This window comes from Vidua chalybeata, chromosome 13, assembly GCF_026979565.1.
Source record: "Vidua chalybeata isolate OUT-0048 chromosome 13, bVidCha1 merged haplotype, whole genome shotgun sequence".
Classification (NCBI taxonomy): domain Eukaryota; kingdom Metazoa; phylum Chordata; class Aves; order Passeriformes; family Viduidae; genus Vidua; species Vidua chalybeata.
Window position 1 is genome coordinate 6,078,891 of NC_071542.1, and position 23,078 is coordinate 6,101,968.

Sequence of the window (23,078 nt, forward strand, 5' to 3'; positions counted from 1 at the left end):
CTTTGTAATTTATTACTTTATTTGCTGGAAGTGGTTAGAGTGCTGAAAAGGAGCAAAGGACAATTTTAATTTTAAAACAGTATGTTGGACTTGAAACTGGCCATATTTCTGTTTTGTTTCTGCTTAGAAATTATTTTTAAAGCTCCTATTGCAAGCAATCGAGCTGGATTTTTTGAGAGATTAAGTTTTATCTTTTTTTCACTTTAACATACTGTTATTTAGTTAACAGGCTTACATAGTGTTAAGTGTATTGCTCAGTTCTCTAAGCTGTACAGCTCTGATTGTGATTTAAATATTACAGCCATGAAGCAGTAACTACAATTTAGTGCATACATATTAACACAAATACAAATCTTATGTTTTACTTTTGCCTCACACTCGTACAGACCTGTGTTTAATAAGTCTGTGTTTAGTTTTGTATTCGTTTGGGTTTGTGCATCTGTTTTTGTCTCCTGCTTCTAAAAGAAAAGGGGAAAAAAACAAACCCTGAAGGAGCAATGGGAAAACTTTCTGTTCCGCTTGACAGAATAAACACGGGGAGGGCCGGGTGATTTTTATTTTTATATTTTATACATACATATTTTATGGACAATCGCTTTCGTGCTCCATGTGTGATGTGCTGAGCCTACAGCACCGAGGTTCTGAGGGTGTTTTACAGCGAATTTCGGGCTCTGCCGGTGTCCGCTGCCGTGAGGGGCCGCCGCGGCGCTGCCGTTCCCCGCCGCCCTCAGCCGGCCTGGCCCCGCCCCCGGGCCGCCCCCTGGCGGTGGCGCCGGGCCCGCCGGGCGCACCAAGATGGCGGCGCGGCGGTGGCGGCGCGCTTTGCGCGGGCTCTGCGGGGCTGCACTGTTCCTGTCGCAGCTCTCCGTCCTCTCGGGCCGCGGTGAGCGCGGCCGCAGGGCCGAGACAGGGCGGCGAGGGTGGGAGAAGGAGCAGGTGCTCCGGTTGGGCCCTGGGGTGGGAACGGCTGCCTCGAGCGGCAGCGGCCGCTCCCCGCGGCCAGGACTGAGCGCGGGTCCGGCTGCGGAGGTGGGGGTGACCGCGGTGGGGTGAGGATGCGCTGCCGCTCCCCTGACTGGGGTGAAGCGGGTGTTTCGGGCATGGCCGCGTTTCGTTGTGCCGGTTCTGCGGGGTTGGGGCTGAGGGGCTCGGTGTCAGGGCAGAAGACGGGCCAGGCCCCGCTTCGCCGGCTCGCGTTCTGCTCTATTACACAGCACCTTCTGTGCCTGTTCTGTGTCGCGAACGTGTGTGATGCAGAACGTCCTGGGGCTCGTCGGCACGGTCAGGGTGGGTGGTGTGGCAAAGCTGCCTCTCCTTCCTCCACCCGTGCCCGGTGGCTGCCGTGAGGGCTCGGCAGGAGCTGGCGCATCGCGGCTCTCCCGAGCCTCAGACGGCGGCTCCCGCAGAGACCAGCGCGCAGCACGAGCACAGCCGTGCCTCCGGAGCGCTTCCTCTGCTCCATCTTTCCGTCAAAGAACTGCTTACATTGCTTCATTAAATGGTATTGCTCAGTAGGAAACCCTGTGTAAAATCTGCTTTCTGAGCAGTGTTTTTAATTCTCATGAATCAAAAAACAAGATTGAATGGAAATAAACGTAGTTCCTTGTCTTAAAGGAACAATTACATTTTAATGCTCTTTCTAATGTTTAACACAAATATCCCACTATTAGTAGAACAGGAAAACAGATTTTTTTCTAATCTCATTACACTTTCCACTTGCATTTTCATATCAGAATGCTGAAATCATGCTGTTTCTGAAGATGGAATTTGTTTTAGAAATTTCACTTTCTCCATGTTTTTGTCTTGTAGCGGGATCTTTGATGACGACAAAGCTTTCACAGCCACAGTCTACACTGGCAAAAAGCCTAACTTCAACAAGTACAAATGCTCCCTATTTTAAAGCATTAGGTGAGGTATTATGTTGTTTTTTTTCTTTGTTTTCTGTGGATCCTTCTCAGTCTTGAGTCCAAAAGTTCTTGAACTGGGTGTTAGAAACCTGTGTGTGATTTCAGAGTGGTAAAAAGCATTGCAGTGTAACACATTATGAATTACTTGTCAGTGACCATAACAGTTACTTTGGGTTATCTAATTAGACAACTCGTTCATATAAGGACTATAAAATGATAGGTTGAAGTACTATTGTGGTATATGAGGTTTATACCCCTCAGGATGGTGGAAGTTCTTGAAAGACTCCAGCATCCTGCAAGAACTTGCTCCCTGTCCACCATCAGTACAGCTTTGTAGCTCACTGAGGGTGCATCAGGACTGACAGAAACACTGCTCTGGCTAGCAGTTTAGGAGGTGATTCTGTACACATGCAAACAGCAAATGGCTGAGGTAGCTATAGCCCTAATTAGAGCTCAGCTCAAAGTAGGTTACCCGTGTCACCCAGCTGCTATTCCTGAACTGATTATTTCTGCTGAGGAGTGCTGGCTGAGGCAGCACTAATCCCCATAAGCTCAGTCCTGGTGCTGTGCTGAAATGTTGGCTGGTGTCCTACACAGAGCCCTGTGGCTCCTCTGGCTCTCACAGCACAGACTGGGAATGCTGTTCCATGTATAGTGAGGAAAGCCCTTTATACAGCATCAGTGCATGTGTTTGTCTATGTACATGTATAAAAAAATGTATATATGTACTTTAGGCTATTTAGCATTTTTTTTTTACTCAGGTTCTTAATTCACTTATTGCACCTTTCAGAAAGTACAGAAATTCCACCTTACCTGACTAATTGTCCCAGCAACGGGCTTTGCAGTAGACTGCCACCAGACTGCATGACATGTAACACAAACTATTCCTGTATATATGGGAAGACGGCAACTTTTGATTGCAAAGTCAAGCCACACGTTCATTGTGTTGTAAGTAACCTGTTACTCTTAATCCCAGATTTAAGTAATTAAACTGTGGCATCTTGTCTTAAAATGCAGAATATTGATTTCCAGGTTCTGATGTAGGTAGGTTTGCAGTTCTGTGATAAGTTTGATCACTCACTGTGTGTTGTTGAAGAGGCAGGCCTGCCCTTCCCTGGTTTGCCTTTCTTGCCTTGGATCTTTTTCTTACCTGGCCGTGCATTTGAGTTAAACCACTCCAAACATTTTGAGAGTGGGGAGGCTAAATATCTGTCAGAGTTACAAACTGACCTTACAGGTGAGACTAAATGAGTCCTCCCTTTGGCAGCAGCCTTAGATTAGAGGAATCAGAAATGTTAAATGCGACTTTGATACTTCTTTGGTGGTTTTCTATTCTGCTCTATAAAAGGTAGCAAACAGAACAATTGTTCTTTTGCCCAAAATGTCTATTCATTAAATCTAATTTGATACTGCACATTGATTTTTTGGTTTTAATATTATTGAAGTAATAGTGCTGTCCTTTTACAGGATGAGAATAACCACGAGCAGGAGAACTTTACAATTAACATGACGTGCCAGTTTTGCTGGCAGCTTGCCACAAGTGATTATGTCTGTACCAATTCCACAAACTGCATGACAGTTTCCTGCCCTCGACAGCGATACAATGCAACTTGCACAGTCCGGGATCACATTCATTGTCTAGGTAAGGTGGGCAAAGCTGGATTTCTCTAAAGAATTTTCCACATATTTTGTAGTGGGTGAATACAAAGATTATGTCCTTTTTGCAATAACAGCCTGCTCCTTGATCAATCTACTGAATTTTTTTATTGTTGCATTTCATTTTTTAGCATAATAGTGACATCTAACTGCAAACATTGGCTTATTATATTGTTGTATACTTTCACACCAGAGAAAACAGTTCTTTTTATTTTTGTCAACTTCTGTGAGTTAAACTTACTTGAACCTACTAGGGATCTGATTCTCAGACCACTAATAGAACCAATATCAAATGTTTCCATAGGCCAATTAAAGAAAATTATGCTGATTCCATCCAACTAGGCTTAATTTTCCCTCTGTTTGTTCGCTGACTTTTCTGATATGGGACCAAGACTGATGGAACAGAATGAGCTTGTGTGTTAACAGTTGTTTCTCAGTTAGCGTCAACCCTTTTAGATTACTTTTGGAAAAATATAGTATCTTCTTCCTTATCATTTTCTTCCTTATTATATGGTCTTTGTTTATTGCATTAAAGTTTTCATATTTTCCAATATTTAGGTAACCGTGTCTTTCCTAAGATGCTCTATTGCAACTGGACTGGAGGTTATAAGTGGTCTACTGCCTTGGCTCTAAGGTAAGCATGAACTATTGGATAATGTCAAGCTAAAATTGATTAGTTTTCTTTAAAACTTAAGGTTCTGTGGTTTTCTGATTGTTTTTTTTAAAGGTGTGCCAAATAACCTGTATTTGAGATAGTCTAGCTTGAAATGGTGGGCATAGAATGCATGAAGGGTTTACCTTCAACAGTGCTGGCTGTCTTCAACAAACACAGCTGGAGGAAAAACATTTGGGTACCCAAGCTCAGTTCCTCTAAAAATAATAATAATTAATAATATTTTTATTCTTATAGCATCACCCTTGGTGGATTTGGTGCCGATCGTTTCTATTTGGGTCAGTGGCGGGAAGGTCTGGGAAAACTCTTCAGCTTCGGTGGACTTGGAATATGGACACTAATTGATGTGCTGCTAATAGGTGTTGGCTATGTGGGACCTGCAGATGGATCTCTCTATATTTAAATGTGGGTGCAATGTGTTTCAGAGAGGAGTCGTTGCCTGCAAAGGGCTCTAAATAAACAAGTGTGGAAGTTTGAGCCTTTAAGGTAGAATGAAGAACAACTGTTTGTTCTGTGTGCATACATTTTAATGTACAGTATCTGTACTTGGTTTGCCTTTAACTAAGGTCAAATAAAAGAGTGGATCACTGAGTAAGTTGAAATTAATTTCATTTCTTCTATGGACATGGTATTTTTCTATGAAAAAAAGTTGAGCAGCTAACCAAATTCTCCACTGTGCTTGAGCTTGGATGATCTGTCAGGCCCTCAAAGAGCAGCAAACTAACTTGAATATTGAATTGTTTACTTCATATTTCTATGCTTTAATTTAACTCTAAAGCTAACTTCCCTAAATATGTCAGGGTTTTTTTGGTTTTTTTTTTAATTTGTGGGAGGATAATTTATTTGCCTGAGTTATGTGGGTAGTATGTAAATCACCATGTTTTATGATGTTAATTACATTATCTTCTTGGTTTGGGACGTAGCAAGAGCTAATACCTGCTTAGGGACTCGACTTTAAATTATGGGGGAGTTTAGAATTAGACTGCAGTATCACTAAAGGCTAAATATTAAATAATTGAAATAGATTTTTTGATTGTTCTGGGATAACTTTTTTTTGATTGGGTTTGACCACCATATCTGTGAAAGTTACAGTTCCTATTCTTGTGCTAGCAAGCTTGCCAAATTACTTTTAAAAAGGGTTGGCAATGTAATCGATGAGTTTATCCATTAGGACTTTGTGACGCGATAATGTAGCGGACTAGTGCCATTACAGGACAACTTCGTGTAGGCGCGGTGAATGCCCGCCGTGCGTGCGTGCCCCCCGCCCGGGGCTGGAGCGGCCGCTGCTGTAGCACCGCGGTGCCGTCGGGCTGGAAATGCTGTCGCTTCAATAAACTGCCCCTTGAAGCTTCCCTGGCGTTAATACTGGCTGTGTTTGTCGTGCTGTCGGCTCGATCCTGCTGCAGCGGCACGGGGCGGGCGGAGCGCCGGCCGCGGCCCCGCGCTCTGCGGTGCCGGGGGCGGGCCCGGGGCCGGGCCGGGGCGGTGCCACCGCCGAGCCCCGGCTCGTCCCACCCCGCCGGCACAGGAGCCACCATGGCGGCAGAGCGGGACCGCGAGCGGGAGCTGCGCTTCTACCGACGGCTGCCCAAAGCGGTGAGCGGCGGGGGGCGGCGGGCCCGGACCCTCCTCCGGCGGCACTGGGCTCGGGCTGCAGACGGAGAGACAGACAGAGCGATAGACGCTGCTGCTGTCTCGGAGTTCTTCCCGAACGCGCGGTTTCTAAGGGCCTTATCCCACCGCAAAATGCAGTCGGGTGTTTGCCTGACCGGTTTGTTTACAGACCTTACTAATCTAATTGCAATTAAATCAGTTGAGCGCGATCTTAATTTTCTCTTTTTGTCCTATTTCCCCTCAGTCTAGCCAAGAACTCTGTCTCAGATAACGCTTTTTCTCCGTGTCCCGAGGGTGTGCCTTACTTCTTGCATATCAGTGCAAGCCTTCCGTAGGGGTGTGTGTGGATTTATCGGGGCTCGTGTGCCGCATTCGCCAAACCCCGAGAGCACGTAGTCCAGCACACAGCTCTGTACAGGCAGTGCACGGGGGCACCAGCAAACCCACTTCAGGCCACACCATCCTTGCATTCCAGCGTTCCTTTTCCCTAAGTTGCTTTTCAGGATGTATATTTAATGTTTGTCAGAATTCTGTGAGGTAATCGTAATCTTGTGAAAAATATAACACAGTTGTAGCACTGTACATCTGGCTCAGTCACCGGAATCTGTAAGCAGCCACAGCTTCTGGTGAGTTACAATTTCGACATGTTTTCCAATGTAAAGCTTGAAGACAAGTATTTATTGAATTTTTCTTTTCCTATTGAGAATGGATGTGTACAGGGAGACGAGAGGTAGGTAACAAAGTAGATGCTTTGTAGATACATTTGAATGAGTTGGGGGGGCGCTAGAGACCTACTCCTTAAGTCAGGAGCCAGGAGATAAGAAGGAGCAAAGGTGAAGTGAGGAGTGGAGCTGAGGATCTTAGGTTTGGAGCCCAAAGTCAGGATGTCAATAGAAAATCAGGCAAAAAGAGGCCTCAGGCAAAGGAGTGCAGTTACTGCAGTTGCCGTTCATGGCAGAGTCTTGCTGCATTTCTGATGTGAGTTTAAACTTCAGAGTATGAACAAAAGCAAGGGGAGTGGGTAGACACCTGTTGCTATATTTGAATGATGGACATGTACATTTAACTTGCAGTGGATGGGGAGAGTTCTTGAATCCTTAGTGTACGTTTTTGTAATACTGAGGCAGCTATTGGCTTCCTCCTCACCTTGGATCACACCACCCCAAGAACTGTCCGGAGAGCTCTTTGCTGAGCCAGCTGTGCTCCCATGCCAACAACGGCCTCGAAAGAAATAGGGCAGTTCTCAGCTGAACCAGTGCTTGCAAAAACCTAAGGAAGTTATTAGCAAAATGCAGATAACTGTTATTTTTAAACTCAGAGTGAAACACTGATGTAGGATATGAGTAGTACAAACAAGGTGCAGAAGCCACCCTTTTCATAAGTCCATAGGATTTTTATTTCTGTAGGAACTCCATGCTCATTTGAATGGTTGTATCAGTACTGCTACTATGAAGAAACTCATGGCCCAGAAGCCAAACCTTCAGATCCAGAATGGAATGACTGTGATTGACAAAGGAAAGAAAAGAACCTTAGATGAGTGAGTATATGCATGTGTGTGATGAACATTTACCAAAGATTCTTTAATTAAGTTGAAAACAGAAATGTATGGCCTTACTCACTAACTGCAGAAAATATGGTTTTAAGTTTTACAGCATAATCTCATTGATTTTTTTGATACCTGTATCTACAAAGTAATTTCTTCAGTGCTTGCAAACTAAAAAGAAAACTCTTATTGATTAATTCCTTCTTTAAATGATTGAAATTTTTCACTTAGATCATCTGAGAAAATTGATTCACATAGTTTCCTTTTTTGAAAACTTCATGTTTTCTTTTTCCTTTAAAAAGTTTTGTGGTAGTAACAACTTTTGTTGGGAATACTTTGTTAGTATCTAAAATCAGAAATTGTTCAGATGTTTCTTTGTATTTCAAGCTACAGTCTGGTTAGTTGACTCCAGTGGGTAGGTGTTTTTAAAATGTAGATTTTTTTTTTCCTAAATACTCATCCAGTGCCTCTCAAATTAATTTTTATATTTTATTTTAGATGTTTTCAGATGTTTCAGATCATCTATCAGGTTACCACGAGGACTGAAGATATTTTGCTGGTAAATTAATTAAAAGTTTACTTTAAACAAGCAAGCAGTACACACAGTCACAACCAGATGGATTAAGAGCATTGGATTCCAAATAACAATATCAAAAATGGTCCTTTTCAGTTGAAGGTCAGAATAATTACTGTAAAACACTTGAACTGTCTTCACTATCCCTGAAAGAATCAAATGTACCTTCTGTGTGGTAGCATTTTTACAGACATGGGGACTGCTAAAAACACTGGGCCTGAAAACACTACAAGTGTTTCACAACAAAAAATAACTGGGTCTTTTAGTTGTAAAGGAAAATATAACTAATTATAACTTTTATGATGTTGAATACACTTTTACTTAATCAGATAACTAAAGATGTCATTAAAGAATTTGCTGATGATGGTGTTAAGTATCTGGAATTGAGAAGCACTCCAAGAGAAGAAAATTCCACAGGTACAGTCTGTTCTGGTTGTTAATTTGTGATCTTCTTTCACTATAAAACTTAGTTGAAGACTATGTTAACGATAAGTAAAGTCAAATTTAGTTGGCTGAATAAAAATATACTTCAAATATGAAAGCTAAGATTTAACCAGGTAGAAGCATGTCACTTTCCTATTAGATTTTTGAGGAACAAAATGGGTTGGTCATAATGACCATGAGATTGGGTTATTCACTTGAGTATGGCATCTGAGTCTGCTAATATTCTTAATAGCTGATATATTTTACTTTTGTTATTTTCTTTTTTTCTTCTAGGTATGGTTTAGTAGATACACATAACAGAAGTCCTATTGTGATTCTCTGGTTCACACAAAATCATTTTAATTTTTCCACATGCTTAGGAGGAGGTTTAGTTCAAATATGTGCTTCACAGTAAAGCTATATTTACAGATAGAATTAGAATCAGAATAACATAGAAGACTATATTGTCTAAAATCAAAGGTGCAACATGAAACTTAGGAGACTAGAGAGCTGGGTCTGCAATATAATAAAAATAATTTAAAATATGTTTTTTCCAAATGTGTGCATATGTTTGCAGGTATGACCAAAAGGATGTATGTTGAAACCGTACTTGAGGGTATAAAGCAGTGTCAAGAAGAAGGCTTGGATATAGATGTAAGGTAAATAAAGCAGGTGCAACACCTCTGTTTCAAGGTTTTGTATAGTCTGATACTTGGTCATGCTTGCAGAGAGATTTACAAACCAGCAGTATAAGAAAGAAAATTGTTTTTAAACCAGATTACATGGAGTAGAAACAGGTAGTTCATATGGAAACCTGACTTTTTATCTTCTTTTTTACTGCTAAAGAAGAAAACTGGGTAAAACCTCTCATCTTTAAGACTGTCCATTCTTTGCAACATTTTTAGGAAAAGAGGTGTTTTCCATGGAGTTGGCTCCTTTTTCACAGCTTAGCTTCATTGCAAAGTTTTTGTTTGATTAGCTGTACGAGCAGCCTACTGTAAAGAAGAACTGGTCCTGACCAGCAGAAGTTTTAGAAGGTGTCAATGGCTGTTTGGAGACAGTTTGCTCTTCCGTCTTTTATAGCCTCTGTAACAACCCTTACTAGATTTATTTGTGAAAGCTTAAGAATTTTCATCCTTCATGGGTGTTATTGCATGTCATGGGCCAACTTATTTATCTGTTTGTGACCCTCTACACTTTGGTACCTTCATTCCTAGAACAGTTTCCTATACAAATACTCTTTATACTCAGCCATGAAGGATATGAATTGCCATTTTTTGTTGGTATCAGATTTGTTGAGCTCCTGATATTACAACTTGTAATAATTCAATAATAATTTAATTTAATAATTTAATACATTTCTGTCCCAGGCTGTTAATAGCAATAAACAGAAGACATGGCCCAGCAGTTGCTAAACAAACTGTTAAACTTGCTGAAGAGTTCCTGCTTTCCAGTGATGGGGTTGTAGTAGGACTTGACCTCAGTGGTGATCCCACTGTAAGTTTTTGGTTTATTTTAGTCTGTTCTTGAAGATAAATATATAATGTTGTGTAACTGCAGGTGGTTCTAACCATAGGTTTTTCTTACAAGTTTTTGTCCGATTTTTGTGCCTAGCTGGAATGGATTAACACTGGGTTAATCCCTGTTGCTGTAAGGGGCAGATACTCTGACAAAGAACTCTTAGACTAGTATGTGACTGAGAAAAGTACCATTGAAATGCAGTGTTATCTGGGAAGTGTGTGTACCTGAGTTGTCCCAGTCAGATTAACTGGGTGGAAGCAAGTTGTCAATAGTTTACATTTTGTTTAGCTGCACCAAATGCTCATTTTGTATTAAGAAAGCAAAAATATTTGAGGACAGCTGTCAAGCTGAAGTGAAATAGCTCTAGGTGGTAGCTGTGTAAAAGGTATCAAAATCAAGACAATTGGCTTGTAAATCTTAGGCATCATCTAACCTACTGGTGTTTGATCCATTGGTCTAAACTGTATGGCAGAGGCTTGCTTGACTTGCTGCATTCCAAACTGAAATAATGGGAAAAGTGGAATAATTTAAATGTAAATGTATTTTAATGTTGTGTTTGGATACTGCTAGACTTCTTAATTATGGTAATGACAGGAATTTTCTCAAATAAGCTGTAGAAAAGTGATGTGTTCCTGTTTTCCAGGCAGGACATGGTCAAGATTTTTTGGAACCGCTCTCTGAAGCAAAAAAAGCAGGTCTAAAGCTGGCACTGCATCTTTGTGAGGTAAAATGTTGTTTTTTTTTTTTTTATTTTGCTGTTTCTCTGTAATTGTCATTTTGTGAAAATCTTGATGAAATTAAAATCACCTTCTGTGATCATTTTGGACTTCTCAGGCTTAAGTATTAATGGTTTGGGGCATTTGAGAAGAGACAAGAAAACAAAGAGAAATAGTCAACCTTTTGTTCTAAATCTGAACAGCCAGATTATTGCTTCCTGTACTATATCTATTGTAGGTTTAGGTGTGAAATTGAAATTAGGAGCTTTCTAAGAGATCCACTGCTTTCTTACTGGTATTATATCAGAAATCATGTGTAGTGAAATCCACACAGTTTCATGAGCAGTGAGCTCTGTTAAATCCACTGGGATCAGTAGAAAGAGTTGCTCATCTGTTCAAATGGTGGCTGGAATTGGCTCCAAGAATAAATACTGAATATAGTTACAATAAATAGTGAAGATAGTTATTATTTCAGGAAATTAAGCAGGACATATGATGCCATCAGCATATTTATACTTGTTTCTATTTCACTAACACTTTCTTTCAGATAAGAGATGCCATTAAAGTAGAACTGAAAGTCCATTGTAGTTATATAATATGCTGTTTTATGCTGCCTTGACAGAATGTGAAATATATGCTCTCTAGATTCCAAACCAAGAAGAGGAGACCAAGATTCTCCTGGGCCTGCCTCCTGACAGAATTGGACATGGAACATTTCTCAACTCCACAGCAGCAGGTTCTGAAGAGATAGTGTCATTGGTTCAGCAGAATCATATACCTATTGGTAAGGAAAAAAACATTTGCCATGACTTGCTCTCTGGATATCAGAACAGATCAACACAGCTGATCTAGTGACACCAGTTTGTCTCTGACCAGAGGTGACTTGGACAAATACGGCAATGAGACTTGCCCATGAAGGTACACTCATAATGCTTGTGGGGTTTTTGGCACCTTTGTGGCAGCAGACAACAGCTGATGTTTCAGATGGAAGCAAAACCAAATCCCAAATCATAATTCGTCATTACTGTACAAGACTGTGTGGTGATTCTGTACCTGGTTTGCAAGTTCCCTAAATTTTATACCCCAAAGAAATCAATTAGCAAACTTTTCTCAAAAGAAATTACAAAAGAAGCATAGAAAATCAAGGAAACAACAGTAGCTGATTTTGATTTTTATTCAGGACCTTTCTAAGTCAATTAATGTGTCTCTTATTTTAATATATGTCCTCATTTCTTTTTTTGTTTTTCCCTTAGAATTTTGCATGACATCAAACATAAAATCTCAGACAGTGCCTTCCTGTGACAAACACCATTTTGGATACTGGTATAGCATGGGTCATCCTGCAGTGCTTTGTGTAAGTTTTTTGATTTTTAAGCATGTATTTAAGCAAAGGGCTAAACTTGTGAAGTTAGAGAAGTCTTTCTCTGTTTATGGATCAGAACTTACTTACAATTTCTGACCTTGTAGTGAATCATTTGCCTTTAGGAAATGTTCTATTTGAGAAATGCTTTTAATTCAAATGGGAATTGCTAGTATTTATCTTGGTTCTATTGTAGGACTTCTATTGCCAGGACTTTTTTTCTGTGGGATAAAGTGATCAGCTATACAAGGAGTGAACTTCATAGCTCTTTGCACAATGACAGATTTAAAACCCATGGCTGCAGTGCTTGCATATGCACATCTGCTTACCTGGTGGTCATTGTGCTGGGGGAGAGCTCCTGCTCTTGATAGTTCTCGTGATAGCTCATGAAGGTCTTTAAGCATTGCAGGTGCCAAGTACTTGTGCTGCCATTGGCAGGGTTTTAGTATTATCCTGTTAGTTTAACCCCCATAACCCATAGCATTGTCCAAGTGTGTGTATACATATATATATATATATATATATATATATATATATATATATATATATATATTTTATAGCACTGCTTATCTGGGGAAAGGGAAAAGAGGAATAAGGAGACCCGCACATACTGACATACCTTGAATATATGCAGTATTTGATAGCCATCTTTCTAGCAATTTTAGTAGGAAATCCTATTTTCTTGATAAATCATGCCACCATTTTAAGAAATCTTCTTATATATTTGAATAATTTATTCATTTTAGTGAAAATAGGGCAAATAAAGAACTAAATAACCATGCACAGATGAAAGAACAGTGGAATAAAATGTGAGACAGCAAGATAAAACTGGTTTGTATGTTTAGAAAAAAAACCTTTTTGATATAGAGGAACTAATTTAAACTTTTTTATTTCTTTCCTTTCAATTTAACTCCAGACTGATGATAAAGGCGTCTTTGCAACTGATCTATCGCAAGAATATGAGCTGGTTGCAAAAACATTTAATCTGACTCGATCACAGATGTGGGATCTTTCCTATGAATCAATCAACTATACTTTTGCTTCAAATGCAGTAAAATCCAAGCTAAGGGAACAGTGGTGTAAGCTGAAGCCAGCTCTGTTTGATTAATCAAACTGTTGTCCTAAATAGCTCGGGTGTATTAGCTGAGTTAATAAGCTTTTTTTACTGAAGTCCCCGGCTTTTTTCAGACCTCAGGGTTTTAAACCCAGCCATAAACTGCCTGTGTGAAATGAAGGCAACTGGAATGCATCCCTTGTAACTGGGGACAGAAGTAAATGTTCTTTTGGGAGGTGAGAAGGGCTCTCAGCCAGTGACTAAAATGCCAGATGTGTTGTCACGTTGTTTCTCTTGAGTTGATATGACATTTTAAAAAATACTTAGTTGAAATATGTTATCATAATAGAAACATTTAAGAGGTGGAACAAAATAAGAGCAGAGCTGTTGGTGTTTAAAACATCTCTGCTGGCAGCATTTGGCCAAGCAGTTTGAATGTGCGGTGTGTATTTTTGGGGGTTGTATTGTTTATAGGTTTTAAACTCTTGATTGAATGTGAAGACAGAAACATAAACTCAGGGAGAACTAAATATTTATACCAAGGATTTAATATTGTATCTGGTTTTATTGCTGTATGTGTATGACTAAAGCTGCTGTGGATTGAGTAGCATGTGGGGATTTCTGCTGGTGCCCTGGGCACTGGTGGTGTGTAGGCACTTAAGAAACTTGAATGCCTTCAATAACTGAACTACTTGGCAAAGTGGTCTCATTCTTAAAATGCTTTTTAGAATTGCTGTTTGTTGTGTAAAAAAAGCAATAAAAATATGCTCAAGCTCCATGTTTTTGAAACCACCACTTCAAGGTGTGCATGTGTGTGTTTGAGCTCTCCAGAAGAGAAGCAGGATTCTCTGGGGTGAGTCCCTGGAGCACCGTGCTGCCTGCCAGCCTCTCCCCTGCTGCTCTGGCAGGCCCTGGCTCTCCCTGCCCTGGGCAGCCACAGGGTTCACTCTGCCCTCTCCAAGCACCTGCCCCTGTGCTCTGGTGCTGAGAGCTCACAGAGTCTGTGAATGTGCACATGCTGCAGTTTGTGTAATGGGCGTTGGGAGGTCACCTGGAGGATTCCATTTGTGCGCAGTGAAAGAACCAGGAATGTACGTGGATGGCTAAAGAGCAATGCACAGAGCTGGGATTTCTGTATATAGGAGTCTAACTTTGACTTACACAGCAGAAATGTTACACTTAGGAAGTTGGACAGGATGTGGACTTCTGGAATGAAGAATCACCATCTGATGAGACCTTTGTCGTGCACAGTTCCCAAGATCACCATTGCAACTTGAAACCTTCTTACTTGGCTAGTTTTCCAGAGTTTAACTTTTGTAAGTAGAACTGCAGTTTCCTTCTTTGACTTCATGTAGCATTATAGTTCATTTTAATTTAAGCACTTCTTACTGAGCCTGCTTGTCAAATTCTGAGTTAGCAGTGACATAACTACTGTTTAGTTTATAATATTGTATAAAAATGCCTATGACACACAGAGTGAAGCATCATCATAGAATTAACCATCAGTAATGGGGTAGAGAGGGTGGCACGTGGTATAAGATGAGGTTTAAGTTATCTATTCATGTGCAGCTCAACTTATTTTTAAAATAAACAAAATAGATCTAGCGTTAATATTTTTATTTCCATCTGATTATACAAGAGAACACTTACAGAGCAGTCTCCAGTGCTCAGAGTCTTTACTCATGAAAATGCACACTGCTTGAAGACAAGCAGTCTTGATCAATACTGCTTTAGTGATGTATGTGAGAACTGCTCACTGTGGCATTGGTTTCTCAGTTCCTTCTGAGGCAAACACAGGCAGTCTTCAAAACCTCAGCTCCCTGTGATGAGACTGGTAACATTCCATAGCTTTTCATAATGCAACCACTAAAGTGTAAGTACACACTGCTCCTCAGGATCCTATCTTGGCAAATAATGTACTTACATCAATGATTTATATGGCTGCTTGAATATTTAGGTGTTTCAAAATAATACATTAAAAAGAATGGATGCAGATAGAGGCCCTGCATTAGCTAAGTGATTCAGCTGATTAAAAGGCTAGCACGTCCCTCCTGTGAGGCCTAGAGAGTGGGCACTGGTTAGATTGGAGTGGAGAGGGCTCTGGGGGAGGATCTCATCAAGGTCTTTAAATATCTGATGAGAAGAAGTAAAGAAAATGGAGCCAGGCACTTCTCAGCAATACCCAGTAACAGGAAAAGGGGCACAGACTGGTTCTGTGTGGGTGGTTGAACATGGGAACGCTCACCCAGACAGACTGGGGAGTCTGTCCTTGCAGATACTCAAACCTATCAGTGACTTGTAGCTTCAGCAAAGGAGGTGGACTGGGCAATCTCCAGAGATGCCTTCCAGCTTCATCTGTTCCGTGAAGAGAATATACAAATATACAAATGATAAAGTCTCTATATAAATACAAAAGCTTTTAAAATTAAATACTGACTTAACTGAGTCACTCAAGTGACAATTTTTCACCAGGCTTGGTCACCAGCAGTTGGCTGATTTGTGAAACTGTTTTTAACGAATAGTCTATTCACCTTTCATAGCCCTCCTTCTTTCACAGCCGTTGTGGAATCCTTTGGTGCCATCAGGACCTTTAGGCAGCCGCAGCACCCCTACAGGGAGACCGTCTGCATTTTGTATTTTCCGAACCAACATGGGGCTGCTGACAGGACTCTTCTCTTGTGTCAGAGTTTGGGCTTTTCTTCTCTGCACCCAGGGGCTCCCAGAAGGAGTGATGCTGCTATCTGAGGAATAATCAGTGTATTTCCATGGAATTTCAGGGCTAGTGCTTGGGTTAAGCTTGCTGTCTTCAGCCAGTGGAGACTTTTTGGTTACTTTTCTTAGTGAAGATGGACTGTTCCAAGGACTTGATCTGGGTGACATATTAGGACTCAGGTGGTTGTTTGGGTGGATGATGGGGCTCAGATTACTTGTATTCGTTGTGGTACGTTTGCGTCCTGACAGCGGTGATGTAGGATTGCTCTCTGGGTCAGAAGAGCTGTTTGCTGAAGATTCATCACCAGCAAACTGAAGTTCCTCAACTCTCTTGTTAAGGGATCGAGTCTTCTTAAGGCTCTTGCTGGTATCTTCGTCACGGTTCTTGTCTTTGGGAACCTTTTTCTTTGGTGGTTTCATGCCTATTTGGACAACTTTCATGCCGGTCTCTTTGTTTTCAGCACACATAAAATCATGAGCACGTACGGCTGCTTCTACTTCTTCAAATTCTATAATTGCACATTGCTGGGTTCCCAGCTGGGTGTACCGATTGCTGACCCTCCTGATATCAGGGGGGAGATCCCTGCCAGGCTTGAGAATACGAACTGATGAAATTACACCAAAAGTTACAAAGGCTTTGAGGAGATGCTCCATTATCCTTTCTTGCATGCATCCATTTTCTTCTTTTTTAAGGGCCTGCAGCTCAGAAATCATGTGGATATCATACACCAGTAGCATCCTGGTAGGGACATTTTCACTTGGAAACAATGGAACTGGAGTATTTCTTCGAACCTTTTTGTTATCATCATTGAGCTCCAGAGTGTTGGAGTACTTCAGTGCATAGGCTGTGGTTCTCCAGTCTTGGGTAAGGTGTTTCACCTTTGGGACAGACACAGGTTAAGCACCACAACTGAGCAAACCAAATCAAACTAGTCACTGAATTTTAAGGCAGATGCAGGCTTCAGTCTACAAGCAGAACCCTGGATTTAAGTTTCATGTAGCAGACTTGGTGAGAAGGGAAACAGTTTTCATGCTATAATGGGCATCAGTGAGCTCCTGTAAAGCTCATGTCCTGTTGAATCAAATTAAAACAGGAACTGGCACTGAAGTTCAAACTGGCAATCATCATCTGAAAGCCTGCTCAGGTAGTGCTTGGTCATTCGACATCTAGCCCTGAACCATGATCAAAAGGCATGTTCTATAGATGTTACATTTGCCAAACAAGAAGTTTTGTTAAGTTTAGATCTTCATTGTATTGAACTGATCTTTCCTCCCTCAAAAATCTCAGTCTAAAAAAACACCACAAACTTTTCCATTTTCATTACATGTTTATAAAGAGTTTATCTGTTACCAATATAATCTGTTTTAAGTAGTCTGACAAAATTGAGAGTGCCTTAACTTCTAGACTGAGTAACTCTGCAAAACAATGAGATTTAAAAGCTTGACAAAGTGTTTCTAGTGTAATTCTAGAAATCAGATATGTACAGATTTATATAGGTCTTTTTAATGTAAGGAGAAAAAAAAAGAAAAAATAATAAAACTCACTTCAAGTCTAAGGGATATCAGTTACCAGATACTTTATACTACTCTTCATTTTTGGTTCTCTGTCCAAAAATCAGTTTCACTGTCCCTTCTCAGAGACAGGAACATAACTACCAGGATTACCCAGCTGTTCATGAGTAGTTGCTGTGGAAATTAATTTTATCTAATCTCCTCCTGTCTCCAAGAATGATAATTTAAAAGCATACAATGATTTCCCTAGCCAATCATCAACGAGTTCAGCAATGAAAGTTCTGGATGAGTACAAACCTAACCATCATAGCAAAACCAGGCATTAAAGACTATAAAGTTGCCTATATAAAATGTTACTTTAATCTCTTCTACTCTTTTTAGATTCATCAGGCTTGCATGAGACCCTTCAAGTCTTAAAAAGTTAGCTTACCTTCTTAAATGAAGTGAGAAGTTTAACACTGACATAGCCCATCTTATTTCTTCTCACATGCTTCAGAAGGAAGGCATCTTTCTCAAGGTTCTCATCTGAGAAGTAATACTCAATCTGTGCTATTAACTTCTGGATCAGGTCATTTTCTGGTGGTTTCCAGTTCTGGTCAGAGTCATCATCATTTTCCCCGCCACTGGAAAACAGTTAAATCATTTTATCAACAGATCTTCATCTTCTATTAGTGGATTCAAATAGCCTTTCAAAATGAAAGGGCATAATGATTATGCTGGTTCCAACTGACTTTAGATGTGGGCACTGGACAGGTGTCACCCACCCAGCTGAGCCAGCAGGCTAGCTCAGAGGATGAAGCTTTCCAGTCAGCATAAGGAGTCAAGTTCCTGAGCTCATTTCAAAAGCTGATCTCAGTGCAGAACAATGAGACATCTACACTAATGGCTTGAAAGCACTGACAACTCAAACCCTCCACCAAAACATAAAATGCAAAATGAAATGCACTTGGTACTATACAAAGTTCCTCCAGTTACAGTGTTATATTTTTCTTTATGAAGCTGTTAAACATAGGCCTGACCTTTATGTGCTTCATGAGTAGTGTCACATACCAGAGAACGAATATTCCAGCTAGATGCAGTCATGATTTCTTGAGCCTCTTCACTGCATGGATGCAGGAGCTGATATCCAGGGAGTAGGAAGGACTGACAGGACTGTTGCACATTTTATAGGTCACTTCCAGAGTGACAGAGTAACATAACCAGCAGTTTAGCACAGAGGCTAAACCTGCCAGCTCATGTAACTCAGGAACAGGTTTATATGCACACATGCAGGCTGCTCATGAAGAATAACCTCATGAGGTCATTTCTTCTCTTTACCTCCCATCATACTGTATGGGTACCTGGGCAAAATGGAGCACTGTTGGGCATTCTATTCCTCAAAAAATACTGCAGCCATGGATTCAAGATAAATGTCTTGCCATGTGCAGTTACAGCAACATGTTTGTTGCTGAAATAGAAATTTTCATTTACAGGTGACTATAATGGACAAGTCTATCTTAAGTCATAGTCATTTTTTCAAGCTGTTAGTGGTCTAGTTTTGTTGTGGGATCATCATGAAAGTTTCTGTTAAAAAAATAAAATCATTCACTAAGTACCCCATCATGTATTAGTTCGGTCTCCCAGGTACATTAGTAATGAAAAGGAGCCATGCATTTCCCCAAAATTGTCTTAAGTAGCTTTTGCAGGCTTTGAAATCCTTAGGAAAAGGAGCAGGCATCACACTGGAGTGCTGTGAGGCCGATCTGGCAGGGAGGATGCAGCGGGCTGGATCCCCTGCCCTGGACAGTTCTGTCCAGGGGTGACAGAGGCAGTGATCACAGTGCTGCTGTCTGGAGAGAGTGGGTAGGTCAGTGGGCTCTGCACAGGAACTCTGCTTGCTGCTGGGACAAGTTACAGCAGTTCTCTGGCACCTGGCTTTTTGAAGCTTACAGTACGTGTAGTTGTCATGGTTCTGATGATAGGGCAACACATCAGATATATGTGGATACTCACTTGCACAATCCTAGAAGTCTCCCTGTTAAAAAGCTCCCTAGCCTTTAACAGGGTACAGTTCAAAGGAATGACAAGAATGAGAGACCAAGACAAAGAATTTATGTTATTTGGCAAAGCCAGAAGTAGAGGATAATAGATGAAGTTATGATTAGGATGGTAAAAAATATCTAAGGCCCAGCTGTGGGTGCTGGTTTCAGAAGGAAGCAAAAACCAATGGTCTTTATTTTTCATTCATGATAATCCCTTCCCACTACTCCATTTACTACTGATTCAGAATTAGTGGGATTCAGAATAGTCTGGGTACAAGAAGCTTGGAACATTTCAGCCTTTTTGCAAATCCACACTCTGCTAGGAAAAACTTGCCTTTAGTTCAGGATCTGGCTTACATTTGTTTTAGGGACTTATTAGCATAGACATTTGCAGGTGTTTGTTTAGAGACAAAAAGGGGTATTGTGCTTTGGAAAACAACAAAAATGAATTGCATGTTTGCAGAGACCTACAGCGTTGACACACTGAATCAGGGTGAAACATTTCACCTCTTAAATATTGGTCACAGTTTGACCTATACACTATTTCTACGTTTGGCAGACATGTCAGTTTTTACAAAATCTTATAGGCTCTTACAATAGCCCTCACTAAATGCTGTATGGAGATTGCACCTACAATCAATGCAGAAATTTGTAACTAGCTCCATGTTAATTTGTGATAATTATCAACTGGTAGCACCTCTAGGGTATCAACTGTATTACAAAAGTAGTTGATAAATAATTTCAGTCAACATTGACAAAGAACCAAACCCTAGTAGTTATTCACAACTTTGTTTTTTTATTCAGAGCTTTGTGATGACATGCTTGTAAAATAGAATGAAAAACTATCTTTTAACATGGTGACTCATCTGGTCATTAGTCACACAAGAAACTAAACATATCTACAGAGAGAGCAGATTTGGAATTTTAAATATCTCACAAATAATATAATAAATTGTTTGGATAGCATCTAACCTTCTGAAAATTTTTAGCTGAATCTCCAAATGAATGAAGTATTGTATTAATAAGCACTGTGTGGCAATCTAATTTATAAGTTCCAAGAGTACAGTCACTGAAGAGCAGTCTACGTTTGTGAAGAAAAACACGAATACAGTACTGGGTGCCTACTGATGGCAAGCTGTCTGCGAGCTTCAGCTGGAGAGTGAGATGGCTCATTCCCAGCAGTTTTAGATCATCCCTAATAATTTTCCAAATGATTGTAAATAATTTCCTCTCAGATGCTGCATTCCCAAAAAGGAAGTCCTTAGGTAAGGTTATATGTAAATGGCAGAAGCATGTGTAAACTCCAGTCACCTACTTTTGATGCAGAGTCTTTAGAGTTCTCTCCATAGCAATACCTCTGGCTTTTCCTGGATCAGGAAGAGCCCGTTTACAAAAACGCAACCTCCACAAGAACTGAATATACATCAACACTGTCAGCAAACATCTCTGAAGACAACAGATACTGCAGAAGATTAAATAAGTGACATTTAAGAGTATTTAAGAGCTACTGTCTTTCAAAGCTTGAAAAAATAACCTTTTTTTTTTCTAGTCTAGGCCAGGGCTAGAAGCTCTTCACAAGTAATACTATCATAGATAAAAAATGTAAATAATACCCTGATTTCAAGAAATCAGTAAATGGAATGCAATACTGTAGGCTGTTGTACATATTTATAAAAATTACAACAGTCACATATGATTGTGGAATAACTAAGCTGACTCCGTTTAAAAACCTTAACTGCACTGTGCCTAGCTCTGTTCAACTTCTGTTTCTGTAGTCCACAGTTGACAATTTTGGCAGCTACAGAAAATTTCTCACTCCCCTACAGCCCCTCTGTAATTTAAAATAATACATTGCAGTTTACTCTGAGTCAATGCTAGGTATGAAGTTAGAAAATCAATTAGAAACAATAAATGTTCAAACAGAATACTGGATTTCTTGCTACTATATCTAAATCTTTATCTGACAATTTATTACTCCATCTGCAGCTTTAGTACAGACCACAGGATGAGCTACAACTAGTAGAGCTTTGTCTCTCTGCAGTTTGCTGGCACAAAAATCCTGGATATTCGTTTTACAAGTAAGAGATTCTAGTAAGCATCAAAACTATTCCAGGCCACCGGGCCAAAACGGGCAAAAAGAGGAAAAAAAACAAAACATCAAACCCCAAAACAAAACTCCAAAACATAGCTACAACTATCCCCCAAAATCTTTCTGTAAAACGCAGTGAATTGGAAATGTCGGGGGGCATCACAGCCCGGCGCTTCTCGCTGTGGGGGAGCCCCGGGCCCGGCAGTCCCGTCGGGGGCGGGTGGGACGCAGCCCGGGCGGAGCCATCGGTGCGGCGGGCAGCTCCTTCCCGGCCGCCGGGTGTCCGTGCTGGAGGGTTTCCAGCGTCTCCCACCCGCCCCTCGGCGTTGCATCAGCCGGGCCCGCTCCGTTCCGGGGGTGTCCGCGGCAGCCCCGCTGCTCGCCCCGCACAGCCCCGCCCGCGCCGCGTCCCCGCCGCCGGAGCCCCTGCCCGGGGGCTCACCTGGAACGCCCGCACCGCCCCGAGTCCTCCTCGCTGCAGCTGGGGCACTGCGCTCCGCCGCCCCCTTCCTCCTCCTCGTCCTCCTCGTCCTCCTCGGCGGCCGCCTGGACGGCCACTCGGATCTGCACGGGGCCGCTCCCCGCCGGCAGCTCCGGCCCGGCAGGCGCGGCCCCGAGCTCGTCCGGCGGCGGCTGAGCCATGGAGCTCCTCGGCCGGGCTCAGCCCGCCGCGGCACCCGCGATGCCCCGGGTTGCGACAGCCGCCCGGCCGCCTCCCCTCCTGTCCCCACCAGTCCCCTCCCGCTGGGGCGGCGCTCCCAGCTCCACTCCCCCGGCGCGCCCGCACGGCAGCGGGAGGGTCCGACCCTCCCCCAGCCATGCCGCCCCCGAACCCCCGGCAGCTGAGGAGTCCTTCTCCTTGACGGCTGAACAGGGACTGCTTTTGTTTCATCAGAAAACAGCAGGCTCCTCAGCAGAAAGCAGCGCCTCAGCGTCTCTTATCCGGGTGCAGCCTTGGGGCTGCGCCGCCGCTCCCTGACCAGAGCGTTGCGTTTTGTGAAAGTCAGAAAGGTTTCGCTGGGGTAAGCGTGGTTTAAATGCCGAGGCTGAGATTTGGAAATAAGATACACGAGTGAACAAGGACATGACTGGATATGTGTTAGTTTTGCAGAGGAGTCTCCTCTATGATTCTGCATGGCACTTACACAGAATAAAAACATTCCCCCTTAAGAACTAATTAAAATAGAGGCCCTTTTCCCGAAACACTTAGGCAGTAATTATTTTGAAGTTAAGACTATTGCACTATAATTCAGACTATTGTACTATGTTTCAGCTACTAAAGTAAAATTAATATTCATGTGCTAAATATTAGAATCAAAAGCTTTTCAATTTACCATGTAAATACTTATTCTTCATTCAAGGAAGATTTTTTTTCCAATACTGTCTGTACCCAAACTGCTAAATGATCTTTAAGTCACAGCTTCATTTGTGGCATCCTTGTTTATGTCTGCATTGCTTCAATATTTTTTTCCTAAAAATTTGGATGGACAAAGACTGAGACTGCACTCAGGGCCAGTTCTTCTCATTACTGTGGCAAACAGTCCTCATGAGTCAGGTTTGCTGGCATGGACACATTCTGAGACTGCCCTGCCTCAGGCTTTGGCTGATTTTTAAATGTGCCTTAAGCAATAAAGTATTTTGTTTATGAAATATGCTTACAAGCATCACTAACCAAATCTCTAGTCCTCTGCTGATGGAACATT

General features: G+C 41.6%; 3 protein-coding genes across 4 annotated transcripts; 2 read left to right on the top strand and 1 right to left on the bottom strand.

Annotated features, from left to right (window-relative positions):
• Window positions 1-1,038: 1,038 nt before the first annotated feature.
• TM2D3 (TM2 domain containing 3) lies at window positions 1,039-5,588 on the top strand. The gene is given in 9 exon segments (XM_053954749.1): window positions 1,039-1,184; window positions 1,186-1,305; window positions 1,307-1,388; window positions 1,391-1,501; window positions 1,810-1,908; window positions 2,698-2,855; window positions 3,375-3,549; window positions 4,122-4,197; window positions 4,474-5,588. Coding segments are annotated over 9 exon segments (1,116 nt in total). The 5' UTR covers window positions 1,039-1,055; the 3' UTR covers window positions 4,640-5,588.
• Window positions 5,589-5,760: 172 nt separating this feature from the next.
• Window positions 5,761-13,836, top strand: ADAL (adenosine deaminase like). 2 transcript variants are annotated; one of them, XM_053954665.1, is made up of 10 exons: window positions 5,761-5,832; window positions 7,257-7,387; window positions 7,892-7,952; window positions 8,297-8,384; window positions 8,968-9,049; window positions 9,761-9,887; window positions 10,555-10,635; window positions 11,273-11,411; window positions 11,881-11,981; window positions 12,904-13,836. In XM_053954665.1, exons 1-10 carry the CDS (start codon window positions 5,773-5,775, stop codon window positions 13,093-13,095), a joined length of 1,062 nt encoding a protein of 353 aa, XP_053810640.1. In that variant the 5' UTR covers window positions 5,761-5,772; the 3' UTR covers window positions 13,096-13,836. The 2 variants fall into 2 exon arrangements, with proteins under 2 accessions (XP_053810640.1, XP_053810641.1); XM_053954666.1 differs by lacking the exon at window positions 5,761-5,832 and adding an exon at window positions 5,879-6,476.
• Window positions 13,837-14,643: 807 nt separating this feature from the next.
• On the bottom strand, window positions 14,644-22,078 carry LARP6 (La ribonucleoprotein 6, translational regulator). Its single transcript, XM_053954663.1, has 3 exons — window positions 21,818-22,078; window positions 17,696-17,888; window positions 14,644-16,632 (listed from the first exon to the last, which is right to left on the bottom strand). The coding sequence occupies exons 1-3, from the start codon at window positions 22,015-22,017 to the stop codon at window positions 15,565-15,567; spliced, it is 1,461 nt and encodes a 486-aa protein (XP_053810638.1). The 5' UTR covers window positions 22,018-22,078; the 3' UTR covers window positions 14,644-15,564.
• Window positions 22,079-23,078: the final 1,000 nt, after the last annotated feature.

Bases quoted from the DNA above. Each gene is read 5' to 3' on its own strand.
- LARP6 (XM_053954663.1), bottom strand. From the start codon at position 22,017: ATGGCTCAGCCGCCGCCGGACGAGCTCGGGGCCGCGCCTGCCGGGCCG. The intron at 17,889-21,817 runs GTGAGCCCCCGG...ACTGTTTTCCAG, and splicing joins GGGCGGTGCGGGCGTTCCAG to TGGCGGGGAAAATGATGATG. The intron at 16,633-17,695 runs GTAAGCTAACTT...TCTGTCCCAAAG, and splicing joins TTCTCACTTCATTTAAGAAG to GTGAAACACCTTACCCAAGA.
- ADAL (XM_053954665.1), top strand. From the start codon at position 5,773: ATGGCGGCAGAGCGGGACCGCGAGCGGGAGCTGCGCTTCTACCGACGG. The intron at 8,385-8,967 runs GTACAGTCTGTT...ATATGTTTGCAG, and splicing joins AAGAGAAGAAAATTCCACAG to GTATGACCAAAAGGATGTAT. The intron at 11,982-12,903 runs GTAAGTTTTTTG...ATTTAACTCCAG, and splicing joins GTCATCCTGCAGTGCTTTGT to ACTGATGATAAAGGCGTCTT.